Source organism: Phyllopteryx taeniolatus, chromosome 20 (genome assembly GCF_024500385.1).
Source record: "Phyllopteryx taeniolatus isolate TA_2022b chromosome 20, UOR_Ptae_1.2, whole genome shotgun sequence".
NCBI lineage: Eukaryota > Metazoa > Chordata > Actinopteri > Syngnathiformes > Syngnathidae > Phyllopteryx > Phyllopteryx taeniolatus.
The window spans coordinates 11,081,168-11,105,198 of record NC_084521.1 but is presented as its reverse complement, the minus strand read 5'-3'; the positions used below and the strand labels follow the sequence as shown (position 1 = coordinate 11,105,198).

The 24,031-nt window shown below is 40.4% G+C and overlaps 1 protein-coding gene across 3 annotated transcripts; it reads right to left on the bottom strand.

Annotated features, from left to right (window-relative positions):
* Positions 1 to 1,013: 1,013 nt before the first annotated feature.
* Positions 1,014 to 22,733, bottom strand: itgb1a (integrin, beta 1a). Of its 3 annotated transcripts, XM_061758544.1 has the most exons (17): positions 22,406 to 22,733; positions 10,495 to 10,555; positions 10,044 to 10,129; positions 9,043 to 9,262; positions 8,787 to 8,957; positions 8,442 to 8,680; positions 8,009 to 8,164; positions 7,811 to 7,906; positions 7,048 to 7,137; positions 6,556 to 6,696; positions 5,529 to 5,731; positions 5,089 to 5,327; positions 4,795 to 5,017; positions 4,056 to 4,291; positions 3,705 to 3,871; positions 2,912 to 2,989; positions 1,014 to 2,125 (listed from the first exon to the last, which is right to left on the bottom strand). In XM_061758544.1, the coding sequence occupies exons 2-16, from the start codon at positions 10,553 to 10,555 to the stop codon at positions 2,912 to 2,914; spliced, it is 2,406 nt and encodes an 801-aa protein (XP_061614528.1). In that variant the 5' UTR covers positions 22,406 to 22,733; the 3' UTR covers positions 1,014 to 2,125. The 3 variants fall into 3 exon arrangements, with proteins under 3 accessions (XP_061614528.1, XP_061614529.1, XP_061614530.1); XM_061758545.1 differs by lacking the exon at positions 2,912 to 2,989; XM_061758546.1 differs by lacking the exons at positions 10,044 to 10,129; positions 22,406 to 22,733 and having other exon boundaries at positions 10,495 to 10,517.
* Between the last annotated feature and the right edge of the window lie 1,298 nt (positions 22,734 to 24,031).

Genomic DNA, 24,031 nt, shown 5'->3' with positions numbered 1-24,031 from the left:
TTAAATACAATTTAACTGTCCTTAGGCAATGATTCTTTCACGTACCACTAGAGGTAGCCCACGTACCACTAGTGGTACACGTACCACACTTTGAAAATCACTGCTATAGAGTTTAATAACCTTAGGAGCTATAACGAGAAACAATGTGTACAAAATACTGTTACAGATTCCACATGCACCACTGATAATGGTTATTAAAACATTGTTTGCTACCGTCCCACAAAAAGAACCAATGAATAATGCAATTAGCATCTCTGACTCATTTTCTGAGTAAATATTAAGTATTGTATGTTATTTTCAACTGTATATTTATTATAACTAAAAAAGGGCACAATGGGTCCTTGGTTTACAACAGAGATCTGCTCCTATGGTGGTGAGGTAAAACAAAATTGTATGTCAGAATGCGCCAGTCTATCGCCAACCAACTCTATAATTACACTTTGTAAATACAAAAATCACTTCTAGACAATAAATATAAAACAAGCAAATGAAACAGTAAATTGTACAGCAGTACCATAACAGCAGTAACTGAGCATGCTCTCTTGTGCCGCATAGCGACAAATTCTTACTGCTGTTCGTATCATCGAAATGCTGTATTCCAGGATGTAAACGTGTAATTTAAATAAAAAATGCAAATATGTGTACATTCACATGTGGTGGTGGTATCAATTATGGAATCCAGCACAGAGTAATATCAAATGTGACAAAATAATAGGAAGTGTCAAATAAGTAACATCAGTCAGCAGATGTTAAACATATTGCCTTCATTCTACTACTTTATAGTCAATACCTAATTCAGATTTAGGGCTAATGAAAACACGTTTTCATATTAATTAAACATGACATGATGTAGCCAAAAACAAAACATTGCAGAGATTCATTTGTGCTTATATGCAGACAGAGAGTCAGAAGAGCCCATGGTGACTGTGCCCATCGTGTAGATTTACAGTTTACGCTGCATGGGATTGCTTGGGGCATATTATTCTGTCTAGCCTAAGAAACAGACAACAACACTGTTTTGGAGGTTTATTTAATAAATAAGTCATTACAGCACTGGGAGAGAACATGGTAACTGAAATAAAAGGGAGTTTTTTAAACAATACTGTAAAGGCGCGTGTGGTGCTTCTGAGGCATTAAGGTGAATGATAAAATATTTTTGTAAAAAATGATGACTGAGAAACAAGTTCACAAAATAATTTTTTTTTGGTGTGCTTGGCAAAAATACAGGAAAGGACCTGAGAATAAAGAAGTCACTGTTATTGGTAAATTAGATGTATCACAATTGCTCGCTTAAAAAAAAGAAACAAAAGACGACAAATCATTTGCCTCAGCACTGCCATCATTTCATATTTGTACAAGTGGTATAAAGTCCATTTATGACTGCATATCAACCACACAAATGACTGTTGATATTAAACATTTATATTGTGGTGTAATTCCTTCAAAGTAAGCGAAACGCAAGAGTGCAATAAAACTGCTGCAGTCCAAACTACATTTACAAATATTCACTTTTGTGGCATGAAACTTTTACCAAAATGCTAAACTGAAGGAGTAAATTGGTATTGTATTTGTTTTTCAAGATATACACATATTGTGGCATAATGTGCTGCTATGGCTGACGATTTATCAAAAACACCTCAGCTCTTGTCACATAGAAAGACACCACAGACAAACAGTCAGTGCAGAAAGACACAAGAGGGAGTAGAGTTCAACATGAGCTGGGAAATTAGCACAACATTTAAGAAGCTGTATATTTCTGGGGCATAAATTAATATTCAGGATATCCACGTTCTGTTGGTAAAACAAGCGAAAATATATGCCCGCACCAGACTTTTGGCAGGTTAGAAAAACAACGCAAATCCATCAACTTCCAAGAAATATTCATTTGAAAAGTATATACACATACTGTACATCTAAAATACAACAAAAGCATATAAATATGTGTTAGTAAAAATAAAGACGCATGTGCATTGTAATGGTGAAGCAACAACAGGAAACAACAAAATCCTCCTCAGAAGCTGTAGATGTCTGTATGCTGTCGATGTCAAATTCTTGTTCATTATTTTCCTTCATATTTGGGATTGACCACAGTCGTAACAGCACTTTTGTAGATGGGATTTTCACCCTGGGAATTAAACAAAACAGTCACAATTATTATACATTCCCACAATTTAAAAAAAAAAAAAAAAAACAATCACACAAAGAAATGGATACCATTCTTTTTTGTATTATTATTGCGGCGGCACGGTAGTGACAGGTTAGCACATCTGCCTCACAGTTCTGAGGACCCTGGTTCAAATCTGGCCTCGCCTGTGTGGAGTTCGCATGTTCACCCTGTGCCTGCGTGGGTTTTCTCCCATATCCCCAAAACATGCATGGTAGGTTAATTGAAAACTAAAGTGCCTGTAGGTGTAAATGTGAGTGCGAATGGTTGTTTGTTTATATGCGCCCTGCGATTGGCTGGCGACCAGTTCAGGGTGTACCCCGCCTCTTGCCCGAAGACAGCTGGGATAGGCTCCAGCACGCCCGCGACCCTAGTGAGGATAAGCGGTTCAGAAAATGGATGGCTAGATGGATGGATGGATGGATATTCATTTGCAATGCATTTAAAACACACTCACAACATGCCTTTGAGATAATATTTGCAGGTAGAGATGAGACCTTTTTAACATTCCAGAAAATGCCTTTTTGTAATTGTAGCCATAAATGAGACTTGATCCTCAAATTGTGTGTATCACAGCACACTCATGCACTTGCTTTGTCACTACTATATTCCTCCTCATGATCCCTTGTAAGCTCATGTATTATTTAGGGTTTTGTAAACAGAGATACAAAAGAAGATACTAAGAGACAGTACACACACAAATAATCCATGCAGGAAAATAAAGTGGAAATGTGAAAGAATACAAACTTAAAGGACAGCAGCTCTACGCCCATAGTTTGGATTCTGGAACTGATTGATAGGACTCTTGTATATGGGGTTTTCTTGCTACATATAGAGAATGGGCACAGAAAGAATTCAACAGTAACGAACAAATAAGATTGCAAAACGGATGCTGAGAAAAGTCAAGAATGAAAACATAAAAGACATACATAACACAAAAGAGCTCAGAGTGAAAGTGAATGGGAATACTGTAAAACCTCAGCACAGAACAGAGCCATAGCTCAACAACTGAGGACTACACCAATCCCACCAAAAGGTGGCGCAAGAGACATGTATCACAAACATAAGGTTTTATCACGCCACCACTAGGTGGAGGCTAATTACAGACCAGTAAGTCGTGCTGCAATCCTGTCATATTGATGTTGGCTGGTGACTGTACACCAGGCAGGAAGAAGGGAGAGGAGGAGGTGCTGACACTCCCCGGAAAAAGGTTCGGCTTATGCTCAGAGTGCATAACATTCCCTAAAAAGTCCATGGAGCCTCCAACATTTTCCACTTGATTTTGAGAGCTGTTCAACGGCCACATATTGGATCTGTTTCTCCAAACAAGACTTTAGAAAAAGTGAGGCACTTAAAATTAATATTAACAGGTCTGCAAAGTTCACGATCTTCACAAATGAATTCACTGCTTGGAGGCCAACATTTCACCACAGCCTCTCAAACACCTGTTTTCTGCATCAGTATGACTCAGAATGCTGTAATATCCACAGAAGTATCCCACCAATATCTCACTGAGCTTGTTGTACTTCCAGACCCTCACCGTGTCCCATTTGGCGTTCATCTTTTCCTTCTCAAATTTGGCAAATTCTCTTCTGTCATGGATGATTGTCAGCAGCTTCCAGATGAGCAGCAGGGCTAAACCAATCAAGACAATGCCAGCAACTACACCCGCCACAATGGGGATGATGTCAGGACCTGCAGGACAGTCTGAAACCCAGCAATGGAGCATTAAGACACAGATATCAAGGACACTCTCAGGCGACAGTATGTGGAGCAACTTAAGAGTTATTTTAAAATCCAATTGCCACAAAGCCTGGATTGAACTTTGCCTGACAAAAACAATAAAACAACAACCACATCCGAGTTGGCATTAGATAGGCTTCCAGCTTACCCAGAGTTTCAACCACATGGACCTCCTTCTCTGTGTTGTTGTTGACAGCGTAGGTGTAGTAGAACCAGCAGTCGTTTGCGTCCCTCTCCTTACAGTGCATCACGGGGTAGGAGGCATCGTTGGGCTGAGGCAGCTTGTCCCTGTCCTTCACTTTGAACAAGTTGAAGTAGCTGCAGTCTCGTTCACACGTTTCCTTCATCTCGCCTGTACCAAATGCCCGACACTGGACGCACTCTCTGGAGGAAAGATAGTAGTATAGTGATTTGTGTTTGGTCAATTTTGTAGCTATTACATTGTTTAACCTTCATCAAGGTTTAGGGATTATTGTTGGATACCACCCACATGATACTTTTGATTTTGAGATATATCAGGCATAGTATAATACTCCCTATGAATACAAAAACATGTCATTACAGTTCATGTATCCATCATAAATTCAAACATCGAAGTGCAATTACACTACGCATATTGTGCCTCATGGGGGACAAAATGTTTGACTGAGACAAACACATAGGCTTTATTGTTTGTTACTGACTCATCAAAAAAACAACAACAACAACAACAAAAAATCTGCACTTGACGATTGGAAAGTTTCCCTCAACTGAAACTTAACAGAATAGGTTATCGGTTCTCCTGAAAAGCTGTAAACGGAATTACTTAAACTTTCTGTGTTGGGTTATTTTGTGAATTAAAGCGTGTCCTTCAAGTATTTGTTTACTGACAGCCTGGTCAAACCTACTTGTGTTCAGTGCACACTCCTGGGCAGGTAGGGCACGTTTCACAGGTAGGACCCTGGAATTTGGGGTCAGTGCACTTGCAAGTGCCACATTCACATGTCCCTCTGCCATTGCAAATCTGCCTGTTGCTGGCCAGACATGTGCTGGTATCCAGAGAACAGTCACAGGCGGTCCCAGTCCACATGTTGTCACAGATGCAGACTCTGCACTCACAACGCCCATGCCCTAAAGAATGAAAACAAAAAGGGAAGCTACTTAATATTGTCTCAAAAAGAGAGTTCCATTATTTTGCTCACCTCCACATAGTTTGTTTCCTGAGCGGTCACAGTTAAAGTTGTCACACTCGCAGTACTGCCCGCTGTAGCGCTCCTCCGGGTTGTCTCTCTTCTTGCATTCGCACGTGCCGCAAACACAGTCGCCATTGTTGCTGCAGATGTCAGTGCCGTTGTCTTTGCGGCAAGTGCGGTCCATGTCCTCTGTAGCCACATCATTGCTGCTGCATTCACACTGTTTGCCGACACGTCCTTCATAACACCTGGGAGGGAGGAGGAAGGAATAACAGATTTTGTGCTGCTTCTTCTTTCTACATATTATTATTAATCAGTTTATTTGAAAGGGGACAATGCAATTTTCATAAAACACATGGAAATACACATGGTTTAATCTTTCTTACATTCTTACATACCTACAAGAATATTTATGATGCAGCAAAGGTGGTAGTAATATCCAGACTTACTTGCAGGCTCCACATTCATAGGTCCCATTCCCATAGTGGCAGTTGTCACTGTTGGCGACACCCTCCTTATGGCATTCACACTCACAAATAAAGCTGAGGGTAATCTCTACCTCCTCTGTGAATCCTAGGGGCTTTATCTTGATTGTCTCAGGCTTGCCGTGCTTTGGACAGCCCTTAGATGTCACACTGATGTTAAATGTGACCTGTGAACAACAACAATCCAAATGGAAACTGGAATGGAACTTTGGGGATTTAAGCCTAAATTGGATATTCTATCACAGTAGATTTAAGGCATGTGCATTTTTATTTTATTTTATTTATTTATTTATTTTTATTGTTACCAATAAGTGTAGAGGTAAAAATGCGGCACATCTGGAGGTAATTTTAATTCACCCACAATTAATTTATATTATTGAAAGCAGCACATGTGGCTGGGTTTTAGAAAACAGTTTTTTTTCTTAGTGTTTCTCCTTACTTGTTGCATTACCTAGCTGTGTAAAGAAAGGAACATCATAAATGAAAGAAAAATGAGAGAAAAACAGATTTAATGTGATATATCCTGTATTTTAACCCCACTGCTGATTCTTAACATCCATCCATCCATCCATTTTCTGTACCGCTTTATCCTCACAAGGGTCGTGGGAGTGCTGGAGCCTATCCCAGCTATCTTCGGGCGAGAGGCGGGGTACACCCTGAACTGGTCGCCAGCCAATCGTAGGGCACATCGAAACAAACAACCATTCACGGACATATTCACACCTATGGGCAATTTAGAGTCTTCAATCAACCTATCACGCATGTTTTTTTGGGGATGTGGGAGGAAACCGGAGTGCCCGGAGAAAACCCACGCAGGCACAGGGAGAACATGCAAACTCCACACAGGCGGGGCTGGGATTTGAACCCCGGTCCTCAGAACTGTGAGGTAGATGTGCTAACCAGTCAACCACCGTGCCGCCGATTCTTAACATGTGATGCAAATAAACAGCTTCTACATTTTCCAATTTTATTTCCAAATTGTATTCCTCACCTCATCTCCAATTGAGATGTTGGAGCACTTTCGTCCATTTTCACCCTCAGTAATTACTCCATTCTTACAGCGGGATGTGTAAGCAATGGTCACTCCCTCTGGAAGCTTGCTGTTCTCCAGAATGACTTCAGATGAGAGCGACTGTCAAACAAAGAAGAGATAATAACATGGATGTAAATTTTTTTTTCCCCTGCACTGGAATGTCATCTGGTAGTTTTGTTTCGACGGTAGACGACACAAATGGCTTAGCTGAATATTAAATGAATGAATAACTAGGGACATTTTTCCGAATAGAGTATTTTGTATATTTCACTTAGACCAAAGACTTAATCTGAACTTAATCTTTCCTCTTCCAATGATAACTTGTTAGTAACTCGTGCAGTTCTAAAAATGTAGACAATGAGACTGTTCCACTGAAGTAAAAAGGCTTTAAACAGTGCTCCATGTGACATACATAAATTATACTTTTTACTGTCTTGACATCATACTTACATTGTAAGCATCTATAATGAGGTTGATCACGTTGCTTGAATTGGCAGACAGGGTGCCCACTGCAGACTTTGGTATCAGATTTTTGAGCTCCTAAGGACACAAGAGAAAGTCACATTACAGTGTTATTTATTTTTTCAAAATTTATTAAATTTATACCATAAAATCCAAATAAGCACTGAAGCACTGCATTACAGTTTGTTTTTCTTGTAATTTGAATGGATACTATTGAATTACACAGGTTTTATTGCTCAAAACACACCAGAGCTTCTGTGGGGTCACCCATTGAAAGAACCTTGATCCCACTCGACGAGGCTATGGCTGCACAACAGATGGAAATAATCAAGGATTCAAGGAGTTGCTGCCATTAATTTGTAACAGATGTATGGGCCTAGTTAGATTTATTTTGTTTTTGGTACAGTTATTTATTTACACTCTAGGAAGCAACACTGAACTTCTTCCAAATTGTCACATACACGAGTAAACAAACAATAAGAATTAGAAACACGAATTCTTATATGCTTATCAAATGACTCCTATGATTAGTGAATCTACTTCTGAATTACACTTGTACTAACTGCTAAATCTAATAATTGAGTTTACACTGTTAGATGACAAAATAATGTTTATATTTCTGGCATTAAGTGAACCAATGACATTTTAAATTCAGAAATCACTGAAAATATAAATTTTCGTATGATATGTTGTTAACATACAGTAGTTCGGCATGATAGAGTGTGTCATCATTAATAAATATAGAACTAACTTGATAAACAGGCTGAAACTCCTCTGTGACAGCAAATATGGTTTGAATGTTGTTGTCACTCAGCTTCTGAACCAAGTGAGCAATCGAGGGATAGTCCTGAAAGAAGAAGAAAACATTACATTTAGAGGAAAAACACACATTGTACACTTAAGAAGAGTGGTCATGTCATTTCCAAAGCGAGAAAAGTTGGATACTCACATAGTAGTGGCTCATCGTGTATGAATTGTTCTCCAAATGACATTTTCCATCATTAGGCAGTACGATGCCACCGAGCTTGCCATCTCCTGCAAAGTGGAAGCCAGCGTCAGTGGAAAACACCAGCAGGCGAGTCACATTCCTCCAACCAATCTGCTCCTGAGAGATGAGGAAAAAGCATACAGTACATTGTAAAATACTTTCAGTTTCCATCGTAAAATGTGCATGAGCTTTTGATTATCACTAAAGCAAAAATCTGGATGTAGGTCTCATAAAATACATGTTCACACATCAGCGCATAAACATGGTCAATGGTTTTGCATCCCTTCAAGTAAATTACGATTGTGGGAAAACAACCTGGTAAACCACACATTATTAGTGTTGCTCGTGCACATTCACTGAATAGGTACAAGTTTATTTTGTTTTTACCGCATACCCCACACACAGCCACTTGCATGATGGCATCGAAGCCCCCCTCAGGAGAGTCCAGGTTTCCAGAAATATGCTGTTGGCCCACCAGGGTGTTGAACTTTTTGCCATCACTGGTGAGCTTTAAAACATTCTTGTAGCTGAATGGGCTGGTGCAGTTCTGGTCACCGGTGCATGGGTTCAACAACTTGGCTGGGGTGGTGCTGATGTATGGCATAACTGTCTTCTCCACAAAAGAACCAAAGCCTACGACAACATTTTTTATCAAACCCAGGAAGGACACAATTATATGATTTACTGTGAATCAAAAAGTAAAACTTCCAAAATATAAATTGAGAAGTAAAATAATTACCTATCCTGAAGTCAGATGTGATCTTTGACATTTCTAGCATTAAACTAGTTCCCAAGTTCTTCACATTCTCCAGATCGTCTTTCATTGAGTAAGAAAGGTCCATCAAGTAGTACAGGTCAATGGGATAATCTTCTGCCCGCTTGAACTTCAGGTTGAAAGACTGGGGCTCGCCTTTACAAACAAGTCAGCCGTTACAGTCATATCAATACAAGCAGAGAACATAATCACAGAGATCTTTTTGCTGACAATTTTTCACCTGATCTGAGGGTGAGACTGAGCTTTTGAGGTTGGATCTGAGTGATTTCTTCTGGCTTTAGTTTTTCTGCTCCTTTTCTGCGGTTTGTCACCATTTTGTTCTTGAGGACTCTCTTCTCTCCACGAGGATTCTCTATCAACCTCTCTCTACAACCTCGGTTCTTTAGAGACTGCAGCTCGTCACATCGGGTAGACAAGGTCTCACCTTGTTTTAGGAAGTCCTGAAATCACCGGTTATTATAGCCAGAAATTAAAAAATTATTAATTTGCTCAATTTAAAGGGGACATATTTTTCCAAACCAACTTTTTCTAGTATTTCGGATATAATATTATTTCTGTGGGGCCTCAGTAAACATGTGAACTATGAATTAAAATCGTCCACGCATTCATGAGTGCCTGATGTTTTTCTGCAGAGAGCCCCGAAATCAGGTCATTCGAATTTCTTGAACTTGTCTACGTCACTAGTGAAGCTCTCCGCCTTCCCTTTCTGCTCCTGAGGCAGCGCTGTCAACGTAACAAATGTGTGTGCTTTCACAAGTGGGTCTTCTACATAGAGGCAACCAATCAGAGGAAAGGGGGCAGTTTTAGCCAAATATGGAAAAAGAAGATACAAAACTGGGTCAAACAGAAGTAGCTGTTAGAGGGGCCTTTTCTGGACACTCGTATAACAAAAGCAAGATGTTTTTTTTTAATGAAATTGACACCTTTATATTTTGTCCATGTTAGAGAGTCACTCTATGGAGGTCCAAATAGCCAAAAATACATGACCTTAAAATGAATGATGATCAAATTAAATTAATGATTTAATAAGGTTTTTGAAAATAATTTTTAAACGTAATATCCATATTAAAAGAGGAAGGCATTAGAGGTTGTATTACACTAAATTGTCAGATCCAGTGCTTTTTTTACAAGGATAGATATGAAAAAAATGAAGTAATGTTTTGGCTGCATCACTTATGATCTAAAATGCTTATCATTGCTTTTTAGACCATTGATTCATACCGGGTCTGTACACCAGCCACATTTTGCTCCTGCCTGGATGCACTCTCCACAGTACCTGGCATTTGCACTGATGCACTCATTCCCCTCTGAATGAAAAACAAAGAGAAAAGAAGAGGACGCAGTGTCAGAGAGTGCAGCGCAGCCCTCGCAAAGTAAGCTGGCCTGTAAGCCCCCGTGTTTACACATCAGTTCATCTGGAACACTGTGGCTCAATCGTAATTGGAGACGGGAGTGGAATATCCAGCCTCCATTATTCTCTCCATGATGCTGAGGTGGAGCTTCAGCAATAGTCAATGACATCATCAGGATATAGTAGCTAGCTACCACTTTTTCGAGAACTGGGTAGTCATCATTATGAGTAACACATCTGTATTGCAAGCGTTCGTCAACGATACTTAATACATGTATGACAATATAATAATGATGTCATAACAATACATTGTTTGCATACCTTTCTGAGCAGTGCAGAAGACTCCTAACAATGTAGATATTAAAAGCAGTTTCAAGTCCATCTGAAAGAACATGGGAACATGATATTCCATTACTACATATTCTCTTTATTCAACAAATAAAATAGAACAATGTAGGCCCTTTCAAAATATATTTTCTTAACTAACAATAGCTTAAGTGCATGGTTGCCTTCACACTTTAACTCATCCTTTCCAGTAAAATATGATAATGACGAGCTATAGGCTTGACAGACTGAATCTGTAAATGGTTGAGTTTTATCCATCCATGCATCCATTTTCTACCGCTTATCCGAGGTCGGGTCGCGGGGGCAGTGGCTTTAGCAGGGACCCCCAGACTTTCGTCTCCACAGCCACTTCATCCAACTCTTCGGTGACCTCAAACCCAGAGATAGGAGAGGCCGCCTCAGAGAACCCACACTCTGCTTCCTCATGGGAAGGCGTGTCCGGTTAAGTTTTAACGGGTGTTAATAAATTATCATGTGTGGTGGGCTGGGAGGGGACGTGACTATTTTCAGCCAGCTAATTGAATTCAGACAGACAAACATGTATGGGAACAATAATACAGTATGTGCACATATGCACCTGCACGTACCCACACGCGTGAGCATGCACACACACTCAAAAACACACATGCAAACAAACACACACACACACAGTATCTGCTGCAGACTGCCTTTTCCCACAATTCCCTTTACTGTAAATAGCATGAGCTCCCTAGAGTCCTTCTCTAGCAATGCATTTTCACCCCTCAGCTGTGTGCAGGTCCTCTGGTCAGTCAAATCGATTCAGCCTGTCTTGCTCTTAATACAGCCCTCATGACTTAATAATGATAAGAGGGCTGTGCTGAACAGCTGGAATTGGTAACATCTACGGTCACGCTAGAGCTAAAAGTTTGACGTTTCATTTGAGAATACTAACAATAACAACTTTGCTGTCATAGTTTCAGGAAATTGATTACAAGCCTGATCCCAATACAAGAAAAACCCCTGGTAAACAAAATTGTGTGAACTAGAGGTACAAACTAGTCGATCGTAAATCGAGTCAGTTATCAAGTTTAAAAAAATAAATAAAAACTAATGCAGTCAGAATTTCCGCATTCAAATGAAACGAGTCAATATACTTTTTTTATTCTGTCAAGCGCCTTTTTACTTGACTTATTGCGCATGTACGCATTGTGGATTCACTGAGCCCTGCATAAAGTTAGTTTAAAGAAAAAATATTCGGTCATGGCTGAAGGAGGCTTGCTGTTAGCCTAGCTGTCCAATGTGATACATGGATACAATAGAAACGGAAATGGGGTCATGCCTATTCCCTGAAGAAGGCCACCACGGTGGCAAATTTTCTAGGAGAATATTGATCCAGCACAGCGTGCCGTGAACTACAGCGGCTAGGTAGCCAGTAGGCTAACTAGCTAGCAGGCTAGCTGGAAAGGCGGCAGCTTGGTCCGTGAGGGTCTATGGAACTGGCAAAAATCGCAAAACAGACCCAACAGAGATTCAACCTGTGGCCAGTCTACAGCGACGGATCTTTGTGAAAGTAAGCCATTTTAAACTAAAAAGAAAAACTTTTTTGTACGGAGATGCAGTCGCTAAAACGCACCAGTCAAAAGTCAAAACGTGCCCATTCTTTCTTAATGGTTCAATAGATGGTTTTCAAATATTCAAATCAGACTTCTCATTTGTTGGACTATAATTTTGAAATAGTACAAGGAGTAAAACAAATCGAATTAATTCGATCATCGCTTGTTTCTGTCATCGCGAATAGCGAGTGGCAAAAAATACCCCAAGTCCGAGCACTAGTATTAACAAATCTGTCTAATGTAGTTAGATACTGATACAGGGTAAGTTCGAAACTGAGGCCAAACAATTTGAAAACTGATCTCATTTTCAGGAAACAGACTTTAGTAATGGCAAAAACAAGAAGTTTAATGAAAACCATCGAAAATAAAATTTTAATTGCAACATACAAGAAGTTTAGCAACAACAATGGCAATTGTTGCACATTTGTTACTGTGTGAGCGTTAATCACGGCTACACCATTAGTAGTATTCGTAGTTTATCATTGATCGCGTCTACTAAGGTGTGTCACAGTTCTTTTTGCTTCGCTCCCAACATAAATGCAACAATCGACAATGGACTCTTTTCATTTCTTCAAATTCCATTATACTTTTAAGGTTCCACATTGCACTGTGGAGTGTTTCAATTTAAAAGAGAAAAACTAAACTAACTACTAAACTAAACTAATTTACACGCGGAATGTAAAAGCAAAAGCCAGACGATCCGTAAATCAGAAACTCCTGAAAGTCATTGCTCAGAAAATTTCCACGAGAGTTGTTTTAGACCAGTGGCAGTCACTGGCTATTCATAGAGGCTCCATAAAAGACTGCATTCTCTTACACTGTGGTAAAGGACGCACTGACCTCCAAGGTGGGGTGTTAAGTGATGTATTCCCTCAGTACGACCATTGTCTGATTATAAAGACAGACACGTCGACGGTCCGTCAACAGTTGCCTAGATTAGACTTGCAATGTTGTTCACTGGTGTGTGCGTGTATGTGTGTGTATGTGTTTATGTGTGTGTTGTATTACCATATGAGATAAGCAGCGCATTTAGCCTTGCTGTGGGGTCACGTGCCACCATAGAAAAGTAACAGACGAATCTGATGCACAACATAGTATTACTACTCTTTGCCCTCACGTGCGGTATGCTATGAATGCCGTACTAAGTATTTTGTTATACAAAGTACCAGTGAGAAAAAAAGGACACTTTCTCATTTATAACATGAGCAAGTGCGACCAAACCTTTCACCTTTATCGATCGTGTATATACAAAACATTAGCAGATGTTCATTACACTAACTTTGGCCAGCATCACAGCAATAGGAATGACACAATATGACACCCCAATTTGATGTGGGATTGAAAAAGCAGTTACATCATTCTTTTGTAACGTTAAAAGGCTTTTGTCACAGAGCAATAGCAAATGTTAATGTTACACAACAGTTCAAAAGAAATATCTGAAAAAGTATTGATACACTGTCTGTATATAAAATTTCTGGGAGCAGAGAAGGGAGGATTAACCCTCAAAGACAGGCAGCAGCGATCTGTCAGAAGCCTGTGAAGCTCTGCAGCTGCACAGAAGAATGTTCTAAAGAAAACTGCAGTAACTCTGTAGAGCGGAGCACAGGCCAAGAAAAGGCTTATGGGAGGGAATTAATTTAAAAAAAAAAAGTAAAAAAATAAATAAATAAAAGCTAAACATTAATTTTAAAGGTATAGATGCCTTTAAAATCCCCCTCCATACCTCAGAATCTTTGAAATATAACTTCTTGGTATTTGGGACAACATTAAAAACTACAAAAAAATAGCAACTACCGGTAAGTGAAATTCTGACCAGAAGTCAACAACAACTTGCATGTTGCCTGTTTCCGAAAGACAAAGACATAATTCCAAAATGTCATTCCAAATCTAAGAAGAGGAGATCTTACCAACATTCAAGTTTTATATGGCCTTTATTTTCAAAATATTGATTGCATACCCTATTTTTGTAAACTATATTTTTGTAAACTACTGAAATAATGTGTATGCCTATGCTAGTATAGTTGTTTCAGATCCAAAGCAGAGTACATGCATACTGACAATCAGGCCAAATTTGAGCATTTTCCCTGTTCCCAGTGGCCATGGTTTGTCCAAAATGTAGTGCGCTGTGAAATTGTTGCATTTTTTTCCCCTCCCTATTCAATTCCGGCCAAGTCTTCTCACGATCAATCACAGTATCTGTGACGGATACACACAACTGCCACAATTTAATGTGCCACTGGTTAATCCCAAATAAATCTCAGCTCTTCTAGGAGGCTTTTCCTGACATTTTGCTCGTCATATCTTACAACATTAAACCATGGTTGGCAGAGAGCTTCCGCAGCATCAGAGGGGTCTCATTGTTCACAGCTATTAGTAGAAGAAGGGTACGAAAAAAATGTCACATCATATAGCTAATATGTAGAATTCTTCCAAAGACTCAAATCAATGCCCATCAAATATCAAAACACTTTGAAGGGAATTGATGACAAAAAGGTATTTGTTGTTATTTTTAAATATTGATGAATTAAGAAAAAAATGGGCTGCAGCAAAGAGGGCATTTTTCTCACCCAGGGCAAACGCGCAGGTGCTTGACCACCACTGGGGATCTATGTATGCACGTGCTTGATTATGAAGCTACGTGTACATTAATTTCTTGGGGGTCACGGCAGCCAAGTTTCAGGCAGCTGTGGACAAAACGGCATAGTTTTCAGACAACGCAAGGGGACGCAATGGACAAACATCTCAGGCCGTCATTGCTGTGGGTGCCTGGCGAGATTTTCAAACTGTCAATTTGCCGCAGCAATCACGATGCAGGTGAGAAACAAAGTCGTGATGCCTAGTGGCCATGTTAGAACGGGATACAACGTGAACAGAACGTGATAGGGTGCGACACAACTTGGAAGAGGTCTGTCGTGTGACGATAAGAAGATGAAGCCTGTATTTCTCAAGGCTTCATGTGCACGCCTCCTGCTGTCCAAAATCTTGAGTTTGATTTCAACCATAGTATTTGTGATAGCCTTTTTCACTGACTTGCAACAGTGCCTGCATGGGAATGATCAACTGAATAAAAACACAATGAGACTGTGCGGTTAATTCAGCTAATCTGTTTATTATTTATTAATGTGTGTGTAATGCTTAGAATCTTCAATCAACCTACCACGCATGTTTTTGGGATGTGGGAGGAAACCAGAGTACCCGTACCCGGCGAAAACACACGCAGGCACAGGGAGAACATGCAAACTCCCCACCTACGGGGCCGGGATTTGAACCCCGGCCCTCAGAACTGCTAACCAGTCGTTCAGAGTGCCACCAGGACATAACAATCAATGGTTAAGTTTTAATATTCGATCATACTAAAACAGCCCTTAACGTACTTTTAAATTGAGGAGACGTGTTAGGGAAGAAGAAATGGCAGCAGTCAGCAGAGGCAAGCATGTCTGTGGGATCTTTTCCTTTGGAATTCAGTCATCCTCTTTGCATTCGAGTTGGGAAACACGCGCCGCCCCTTCCTGTTTTTCCTTCTTTTCCATTCCTCCTTAGCCATGTCTGAGGAAGAACAGATATTCTAAGTGCAGGAAAGCCCTGGCTTTTTCTTAAAAAGAGCATTGTGAGTTTGAGCTGCCAACAAGTCCTGAGCTGTTTCACTGCCACCATGGCACTGCCGGTCATTATTCATGGGAGCACTTGCTCTCCCAAGTGCTTGGATAGCTATGTAACTTAGTTTTAGGGAGCATATACTCACTAATGTATAGCCAAATTCTGCATGACTCAATTTAATTTGGCTGATTACAATCATGTCATTTATTACCACAAAGTTATTTGTTGGAGGTAGACTTCATGGTGGCATTGTCCAGAGTGGTTGAAAATGTTCAATACTTTACCAGAATATGTCTTAAAATAGATGATTCCGCTGCTCTGTATAATCTTGTATAACAGAACAAACCAGCAAAAACAAAATATTTTGAGGGTTTCCATCATGCTTTAGTCTCTCCAGAGTTGTCTCTGGCATATCTTTGGCATTCCCCCCCGGCATATCTTTGGCATTCCCCCCCCCCCCCCCCCCCCCACACACACACACCACCTCCTCTTCCCTTCCTCTCCCACTTATGGCAGCATCACAATCCACAGCTCACTTGTCTGATATGAGCCAAACCCCGTTGACTTTAAACAGTGGTGAGAGGGAAAATGTTGGAACACTGAGAGGTTACACGGCTTCCAACAGAGCTAAGAAGAATACCAAACAGCCTCTTCTGGTGTCTCTGTCCATCCCCCATCCCCTCATCACCATCAGAAGGATTATCTAATGGAGGACAAGCAATGAATCAGACTGTCCGCTGAGATCATGAAAGAGGATCTGATTCTTTATGTGTCTTCACTCACTGCCCCCCTCTCCCCTAAAAGAGGCCCTGTGTGATAAATAATAATAATGAGACAGATGCTGGTGACTTTAGATGCTTCCTTGGTTCGCAGCACAATCACATGAGCAATTGCCTCACAGCAAACAAAAAAGTGTTGACTGAAGACTGACTGGTAAATGATGCCTGATTATATGAGCAATGACATTTTCTAATTAACTAACTAATGGGAATATTCTTATGATGGAAACAACGGTAGTAATAACTTGAACTAGAGTAGAAATTGTGAGCCAGAGGAAGGAAGGTTAAACAAACAAACATAAGTTTCCACTCATCCTTATTTCCTCAGCCTGCCATTCCTTCATTATCAAATCTTCAAATAAATATAGATGTTTTCAGTAATAATGACATCGGGTTGTGTTATTTTTCCACATTTTAAGACGCTTTTCAGTACAGAGCCAGAGGGAGTAACATCGGAGCATGTGTCATAGTTTTACTCGCTGGAAAAGAACTGAGCTGCTTTAAACAATAACACCTAAATTATCTTTTTTTTATATATTTAAGGAGCTGTAGAAATAACGATCGGTCTTGATTTAATCCAGGCTGCAGCAGATATAAAGCAGTTACATTTTAAAGTTGGGTCCATCACAAAAAAAGATACTTCAGAATTCTACAGCATTTACCAAACAAGCTCGGCTGATCCTCATACCAATCCATTTTATAATAAAATAAGGGTTGTAGCGACATCCTAAATGTCAGCTTTGCGAGTAGCTTAAAGAGCTTGTTACTTGTTTTGAAACTTCTACTCATTTTACACAAAACACTCAACCACAATTGACCTGAAGCCAGTCAGCATTCCTCATGTGTGACAAAGGATAAAGATACACTCCAATAACAATAGAGGGATACAGACTGGAAAAGGTCTCCCTTTTCCATGTCTGGCAATCAATAATGTGAACGTTGTCTTGGTTTCTATTCAACAGTTAATTCTCATTGATACTGAATAAAGCTCGCACTCAAAAGCTGCTTGTTCACTAGTTTGACAGAAACAATTGAGGCTTATGCACAGCCTTGGGAAAGTGCCAAGTCCATATCACTATTCATGGCTCCATCCCAATGGTGAAAATAGCTGTCCAGAGCGGTAAAGATATTTCTCAATCATCCTTCACACCTGGTGTCTGCAATCACTCCAAAAGGTAGACCATCACAAAAAGACCTCAACTGCACCCAGCCTCAACCCAACAGACACATACGAAAATATTTTACATTGGTTACAAAAGCGCACACCTACTTGTGGTCAAAATCTATTTTAATATTGTAGTCAAGGGCATATAAACTCAAATTACTGTAAATTAAGACCAAGACTGAGGGCAATATGAGAAGGAGTCAAGAACAAGGCCAGGCTGGTATGATTGTGGGAATCTAAAAATGTGAGTAAGAGGGTAATATCCTAAGAAATTGAAATTAATATTTATCTGGATACAGTTTGAAAAATTACGTACGATGTACAGTATTTTGAAGACAAACTGTGCAGAAGAAACCTTGCTGCATCAATCCAAGCTCACGCACCACAAAATTTAAATAAATGACAGGGTACTTGCCTAACAAAACTAAATGGTCTCAAGATATCAATGGGAAATTATCACACTTATACATTATATATTTGAATTTTTTATGCACACAATTTGAGTGGACAGTAGCTTTGTGAGAACATCTGTAAATCTGAACGTATTAGGGAGCCAGGAGTGATAAAGTTTATGGAGCTTTACTGAAGGCAGATGTACTTCAGCGGGCAGAAGCCGAACATTCATTCCTCACCAGGAGCCACCAGGGTAGGGGCTCATGATTGACATTTCTTGTTCAACCTTTTACAGCAAAGTCAATTCCAGCAAATAAAACTAAGTATCAAAGTGGAGGCAATATGGGTGCGTTGCAGATGTTTCGGTTCACTTCTCTCCTCATCTGCCTCTTATGTGGTGCTTTGGCAAGCTTACACTCAAAGCTGTCACCATAACGGTCTGAGCATGGAAGACTTACAACACTACAGCTCAGATATCATTTAAAAAAGAGGCAGATTAGAGAGGGGTTGCTGTACATGTTCCTGCCACCTGGCAAGTAAGTGCCCTGAGCTCCTGCAGTTGAACACCAATTGTGAGCCCAAAACTTAACAAGGAGGAGCCTCTAAACACTTAAGTCACCACAAATCGTACTGTCTTTGTTGAGCTAGCCTTTCCTTTGCTGAAACACAGGAAACTAAACTGGATCACACAGGAAAGCTGTATTATGTTGCTGGAGAAGCAGTCCCCGCAGACCCCCCGAACAGCAGCATTACGGGATGTGGCTTACATTGAATAGAAACCATAGAAAAGAGTGAAGGAGCGGTCTAGGTTGTCTTTTTACAGAGAGTTAAAACGCAAGCGCGCCCCACAAAAAGCTGCATAGATTTTTATTTTCTGGGATATTGGACAAGAACTGCACTTCCTTCCTGAGAGACAAACCATTTAGATACAAAAATGACGGCATGTCTGAAATCTCAGACAAAAACAGCTGCTAAGTATTAATCAAGAGACCTTGTCCAGATTTAGACCTTTTCACCAGAGCTACCGGTCCCAACAGCCAATGCGCTGCTTCTGCCTAGAGACAAACGTTATTTGCTATAAATAGTTGTACAGTATACGTATGTGCATTTTTAGATGGAATTTAACACATGCCTGAGCAAAAGCAGCCACAGAGCAGAACAAAAGTCATCTAACAGTAGCCAAGACATCAAAAAGAACTGCAGTACTGCACAAAGTGTGCGCCTGCTCTGTTTGCCTCAACACAAACAGCAACGTCAAAGTTTGGTGTTGATCTGAAAAGGCCCAGCTGTGGCCACCTCTGCTTGAATGTGTAGAAACTGCCATATTAATGACAAGCAGATGTCTTATATTAGGCTCAAGGCTTGACACTTGAACTAGAAGGCCTCTATTTCCGCAACCACAGGTGAGTGAGAACTCTGCAAACCAGGAACAGTAAACACTCCACGGCTATGTTATTCCTCTTGGAATCAGCAGATAATGGTCATGTTTCATTTTTAAAGACATGTTTAGAGGTTTCTGACTGAATATTATGTCCTATGTCTGCATTTCAGTGATGGTAGGGAACTTGTTATCAGTAACACACTGACTTACAGGCTTATAATTGCACAGCAAGTTCTGCTTACTACACTTGGTGTTCCTGCTCCATAGAGGAAATGTGGATGAATGGTATTGCCGTTATTGCCATACCAATTAGAATGAAGTCGTGGTCAAGATTGCATGCTCATTTAACATTTTCAAACCCCAGTTGGGTGATGTCTGTTCTTTTTATTCTTCTTTCATCTACAATATGTCCTAGTGTATATCTGATTGTGACTCAATTGGCATTGCTAAGAGTTGAGTGTCAAAAAGACCCATTCACAAAGATAGAGAACACTGTTTGCATTGTTTATTATGTCACTCCTTCCAGACAACCGATGAACTTTTAACAATGTCGCTCTTTTCCCTGGAAACTTCATGTTTCTATGTCACATTTGGGGAGAGGGTTCAGCTTCAATTGCACAAGGAATCAATGCATTAACAACATAGAGAAAATGCAACATGTAGATACAGCTGAGGTCATACTGTATATTAAAACAAGGTTAATTTTTTGCAATTACTATGTCAAAAAGATAATAATGCTCTGTATTGACTGTCTGTCAGAGATGTTAACGATATGTAAAAGACCTTTGAAAATGTGATGCAGGCCGATATTTTTCTCCATGTGTTTATCAATGTCAATGTACTGTAGTTACTGATGCAATTTAGTAATGTAGTGCATTACATTACAAGTCTGTTAATGAAAATTTAACATTGCTAACTTTTGTAAAGGTACCGGTAGACTTATTCATACAGCTCTTGTTGCTGTTCTTGTGAGCTTAAAGTTGCTGCAAGATAGTGTAGATTTAAAAATAGCAAGGTATATCGACTCTTCACAACATGCTTTCACAGATTACAATGTAGTTTCCTTTGCAAACGTCAGTTTATCAGAAGTGTTGGTATGAGTTATTGTTAGTAATTTAAGAAATGCTGCTAAGCAGAGTGTTTATTCTTAAAATGCTGGGCCTGAAAGCCAAATAAATGTTCCTGTTCCCTCTCAAAGACCAAGCTGTGACAACGCATTCTGCTACTATTTTTTCCGCCAACTTACATTTTAATTCGTTCTTACAGGAGACCCTTGCGAGCAGGTCATCTTTCACTACTCCTTGAAGAGTCTTCGAAGGCTGTTTTTAGAAGCAGGCGCCACCACCCAAAAGACATCCAAACTAAATGTGGAGGGGGGGAAAGACGGCGAAGCCTGAAGTGTTGGCTAAATAGAGCTCCATCAGAGGCGCATGAAACCAATACCAAAGACGCACTACTCCACAATCTAACTGCAAATGTACTTTCAAATGAACAGACTGGAAGTTATGATGTCAGACAGTAAAAGCCTGAGTCGTCTTTCTTCTAGCTAGGCTTTGCATTTCCATATGGCTTGACAGACTAAAGATGGCTGTGCTTGTTGGTCAAACATGTGATTCACTCCCTAATGTGATTCACTGTTCTCCTGGTATTATCAGCAGGAGACCTGCTTTCCCTCTTTAATGGTGTGTGACATAAATGGCTTTCACATAGAGCTAAACCGTCCTCTGGCTAGCTGCTGCTAAGTATGTTCTATTATTATTTTTAAACACATTGACTAAAGTGACACAAATGAACCGGATCACTTCGGTAAGTGATTCAGAGTAACCTAAGTTTACCAGCACTAGTGTCACAGAGGGCTATCGCACACATTCATCACTTCTGTCACAGAGAAACGGCCACAGAGTGCACATTCATTGCCCCTGTCTCATGGGGAAGAGTTCACACATAAGATGTATGCCACACATGAGAATTGTCACATGCCCTCAAGGGAAGCTTGGGCGTGGCTCTGTGTGTGGAGGCCTTTTAAATCAGGTTGGAGCCTGGACCCTGTTGTTGCAGCTGTTCCCTGGGAACTTGAGGTCACATCCATTTAGCTGACGGCTACTGCCTTCTTCTTTACGCTAGTCCCAACCCCCCCCCTATGTCCTATACTCCTCCTCAATTAACCTTCCTTACTGTCATCTCCCCCTCCCCTTCCATTTATCATTGTAACATCCCCAAGGTTCCCTCTCCCCTTCCTCCCATCCTGCCTCCATTTCCTTGATTAAACTGGCTGCGGAGTCAGCGACTGTTTATAAGGCCTTTATCCCCCTGTTCTCCTTCATGCTGATCTCTTATCCAATGAATGTGCAGCATGTCATTCATGCAAGGCACTGGCAAAATAAGCAGCAAGGTCTGGGGGTTGTCTAGGATGTGTCTTCACAAAATGAACAGGCCCTACCTCTCAGGTGGGTACACAAACAAAAGAAGCTGATACAGTACACAGATTCACATCAATCGAACTGATGATCTATTTCAACCACTTTTGTCTAAGCCAGCAGCATCCCCTGCTGTTAAGTGACCCCTGAATAATTGAAACTGAGCATGTGAAGAGGGAAGCGCTTTTCTATGCCTGTAGTGTCCACACTAAGGGTAAGAGGGTTAACAGCACAACTGTTGCATCTGTTTCTCCAATGATGCATGGCTACTCTACAGGTGAGATCATTAACAGGTGAGATCCGGGCTGATCACAAACGGGGGAAAAATAATAAAAAAATAAAACATGAATTCATTCATCTTGTTCACTTTTAGCACTATGTCAGATTTAAAAAAAAATATCAATACAGCATTATGACCATTACAAAAACGACGAAGAAACTTCCAAATTATAGTGCTAAATACCCCTCAAAATCCAAACGTTATGGTAAAATCAGTTAAATAGACAAAAAAAAAAAATAACATCTTAATAATTAGTTTTCTCGCCACCTGAGATTATTAATAAACTGGTTATATTGTTTACCTTTGCGTTGAATTGGTATTTCCGTGGCAGCAGCACGCAGAAGATAGCAGTCCTCCGCCTTGGATGATCCGCCACAGCAGCGGCGGTTTACTCACCGCCCCGCTGGCACCGGACCACTTTTTCCACCCCCCAAAAAAGGTCAGAGCTGATTTCCCCTACTGCTCATTCAATCCAGATAAACGATAGAAGAAGAAACAATAACTGTATAAAGTCAAACGTAAAATTGAAAGAAATAGTATGCCGGGAGTGCTTGTTGAGTTTTCAGTAAGACAACAAGCGACACGAAACGCTCCTCTCCTCCAGCCCACACCGCACTGCTCTTGCTTGAATGACAGGACGCGAAAACTACTTTAAGGCATTCCGCTTCGTGTTGAAGTAACAAAATAAAACAAAGAGATCCATCGGCCTTTTTAATACTTCCAATGCTTCACCAGAAAGTCCGTGAAATAAAAGCTAAACATGTATTTTATTGATGCTTTATAACATTTTGGTTCGTTTTAGAATCAATTTGTAATAATTTTACACTCATGTTATTTTATTTTGAAGTTACAGTTATCGGCATTCCGGTTTAGCCTTGCTACTGTAGAGGTCCCATCCAGTCTCCTTTGAAACTGATGCTCATGCTGCCAAACACGCTTGGAATTAAAGAGTGTGTCGTCGCTGACAGGAAAATACACTCCTACAGCGTTCGGCGAATCACAATGCATGGACCTAACTGATTTCGTTGGAGTGCTCATATTGTATGCTTCACTAACTATTGTCCAATAAACCCAAAAACAAACAACACACAACTGGAAGATTATGACTTTAAAGTTGCAACAAAGTCATTTACCTTTTTTGTTCCTAAATATTGGTAAATTATATGTTTGAAGGAAAGTGCTGAAAACATTTGCAAATACTGAGAACAATTTAGATTGGCTTGTTGAGCTATAGCTAAAACTCCTTTTCACCATCTCAGCTGGAGGTATTATTTGGGCGGGGCTAAAAACAGTGACGAAAGTGGGTTGGGGCGTATACTTTCTGGCATGAGACCTTCCACATCTACGTATCTAACAAGCTCAGTCAATGGCTATTCGCTGGAATTGCGAGTTACGTTATGGTTGGCCGTTACATATCACCACCGCACCGTGCCGTTTGACATCAAGCTATGCCTACAACCCGAAAAATTTATCTTCCCCGAAGCGTCGTGTTATTTGGGCTAGTGTCTCTGTTGTGGCGACGACCAACATGCGGCTAACGCAGCGAGTTGGACGGATCCACTGCGAAGTGGCCTGCTACTAGCCGCTAGGCTAATATATATTAACCGCTCATGGACCGGCGGCGGACAAGTGTTGCCTTGCTCCATGCCTCGCGTTGTTGATCCACACGACAGAGACACTTAAGGGAAAGTGAACTGTTTTGTTATGTTCGCTAGCCCACGAGCTCGCAAGCTAACGAACTAACGACCCACTTGCAAAAAAATACAGTTAACAATGCATCAACTGAAAAGAGAAAGAAAATATGTCATAAGATCTAATAATAATTTTGCATGGCGGCACAGTGGAGTCCGAATCCGGCCTCGCCTGTGTGGAGTTTGCATGTTCTCCCCGTGCCTGCGTGGGTTTTCGTCGGGTACTCCGGTTTCCT

Bases quoted from the DNA above. Each gene is read 5' to 3' on its own strand.
- itgb1a (XM_061758544.1), bottom strand. From the start codon at position 10,555: ATGGACTTGAAACTGCTTTTAATATCTACATTGTTAGGAGTCTTCTGC. The intron at 9,263-10,043 runs GTATGAATCAAT...CGGTGATTTCAG, and splicing joins GTGGCTGGTGTACAGACCCG to GACTTCCTAAAACAAGGTGA. The intron at 6,697-7,047 runs GTAAGTATGATG...TTTGTTTGACAG, and splicing joins TCATTATAGATGCTTACAAT to TCGCTCTCATCTGAAGTCAT.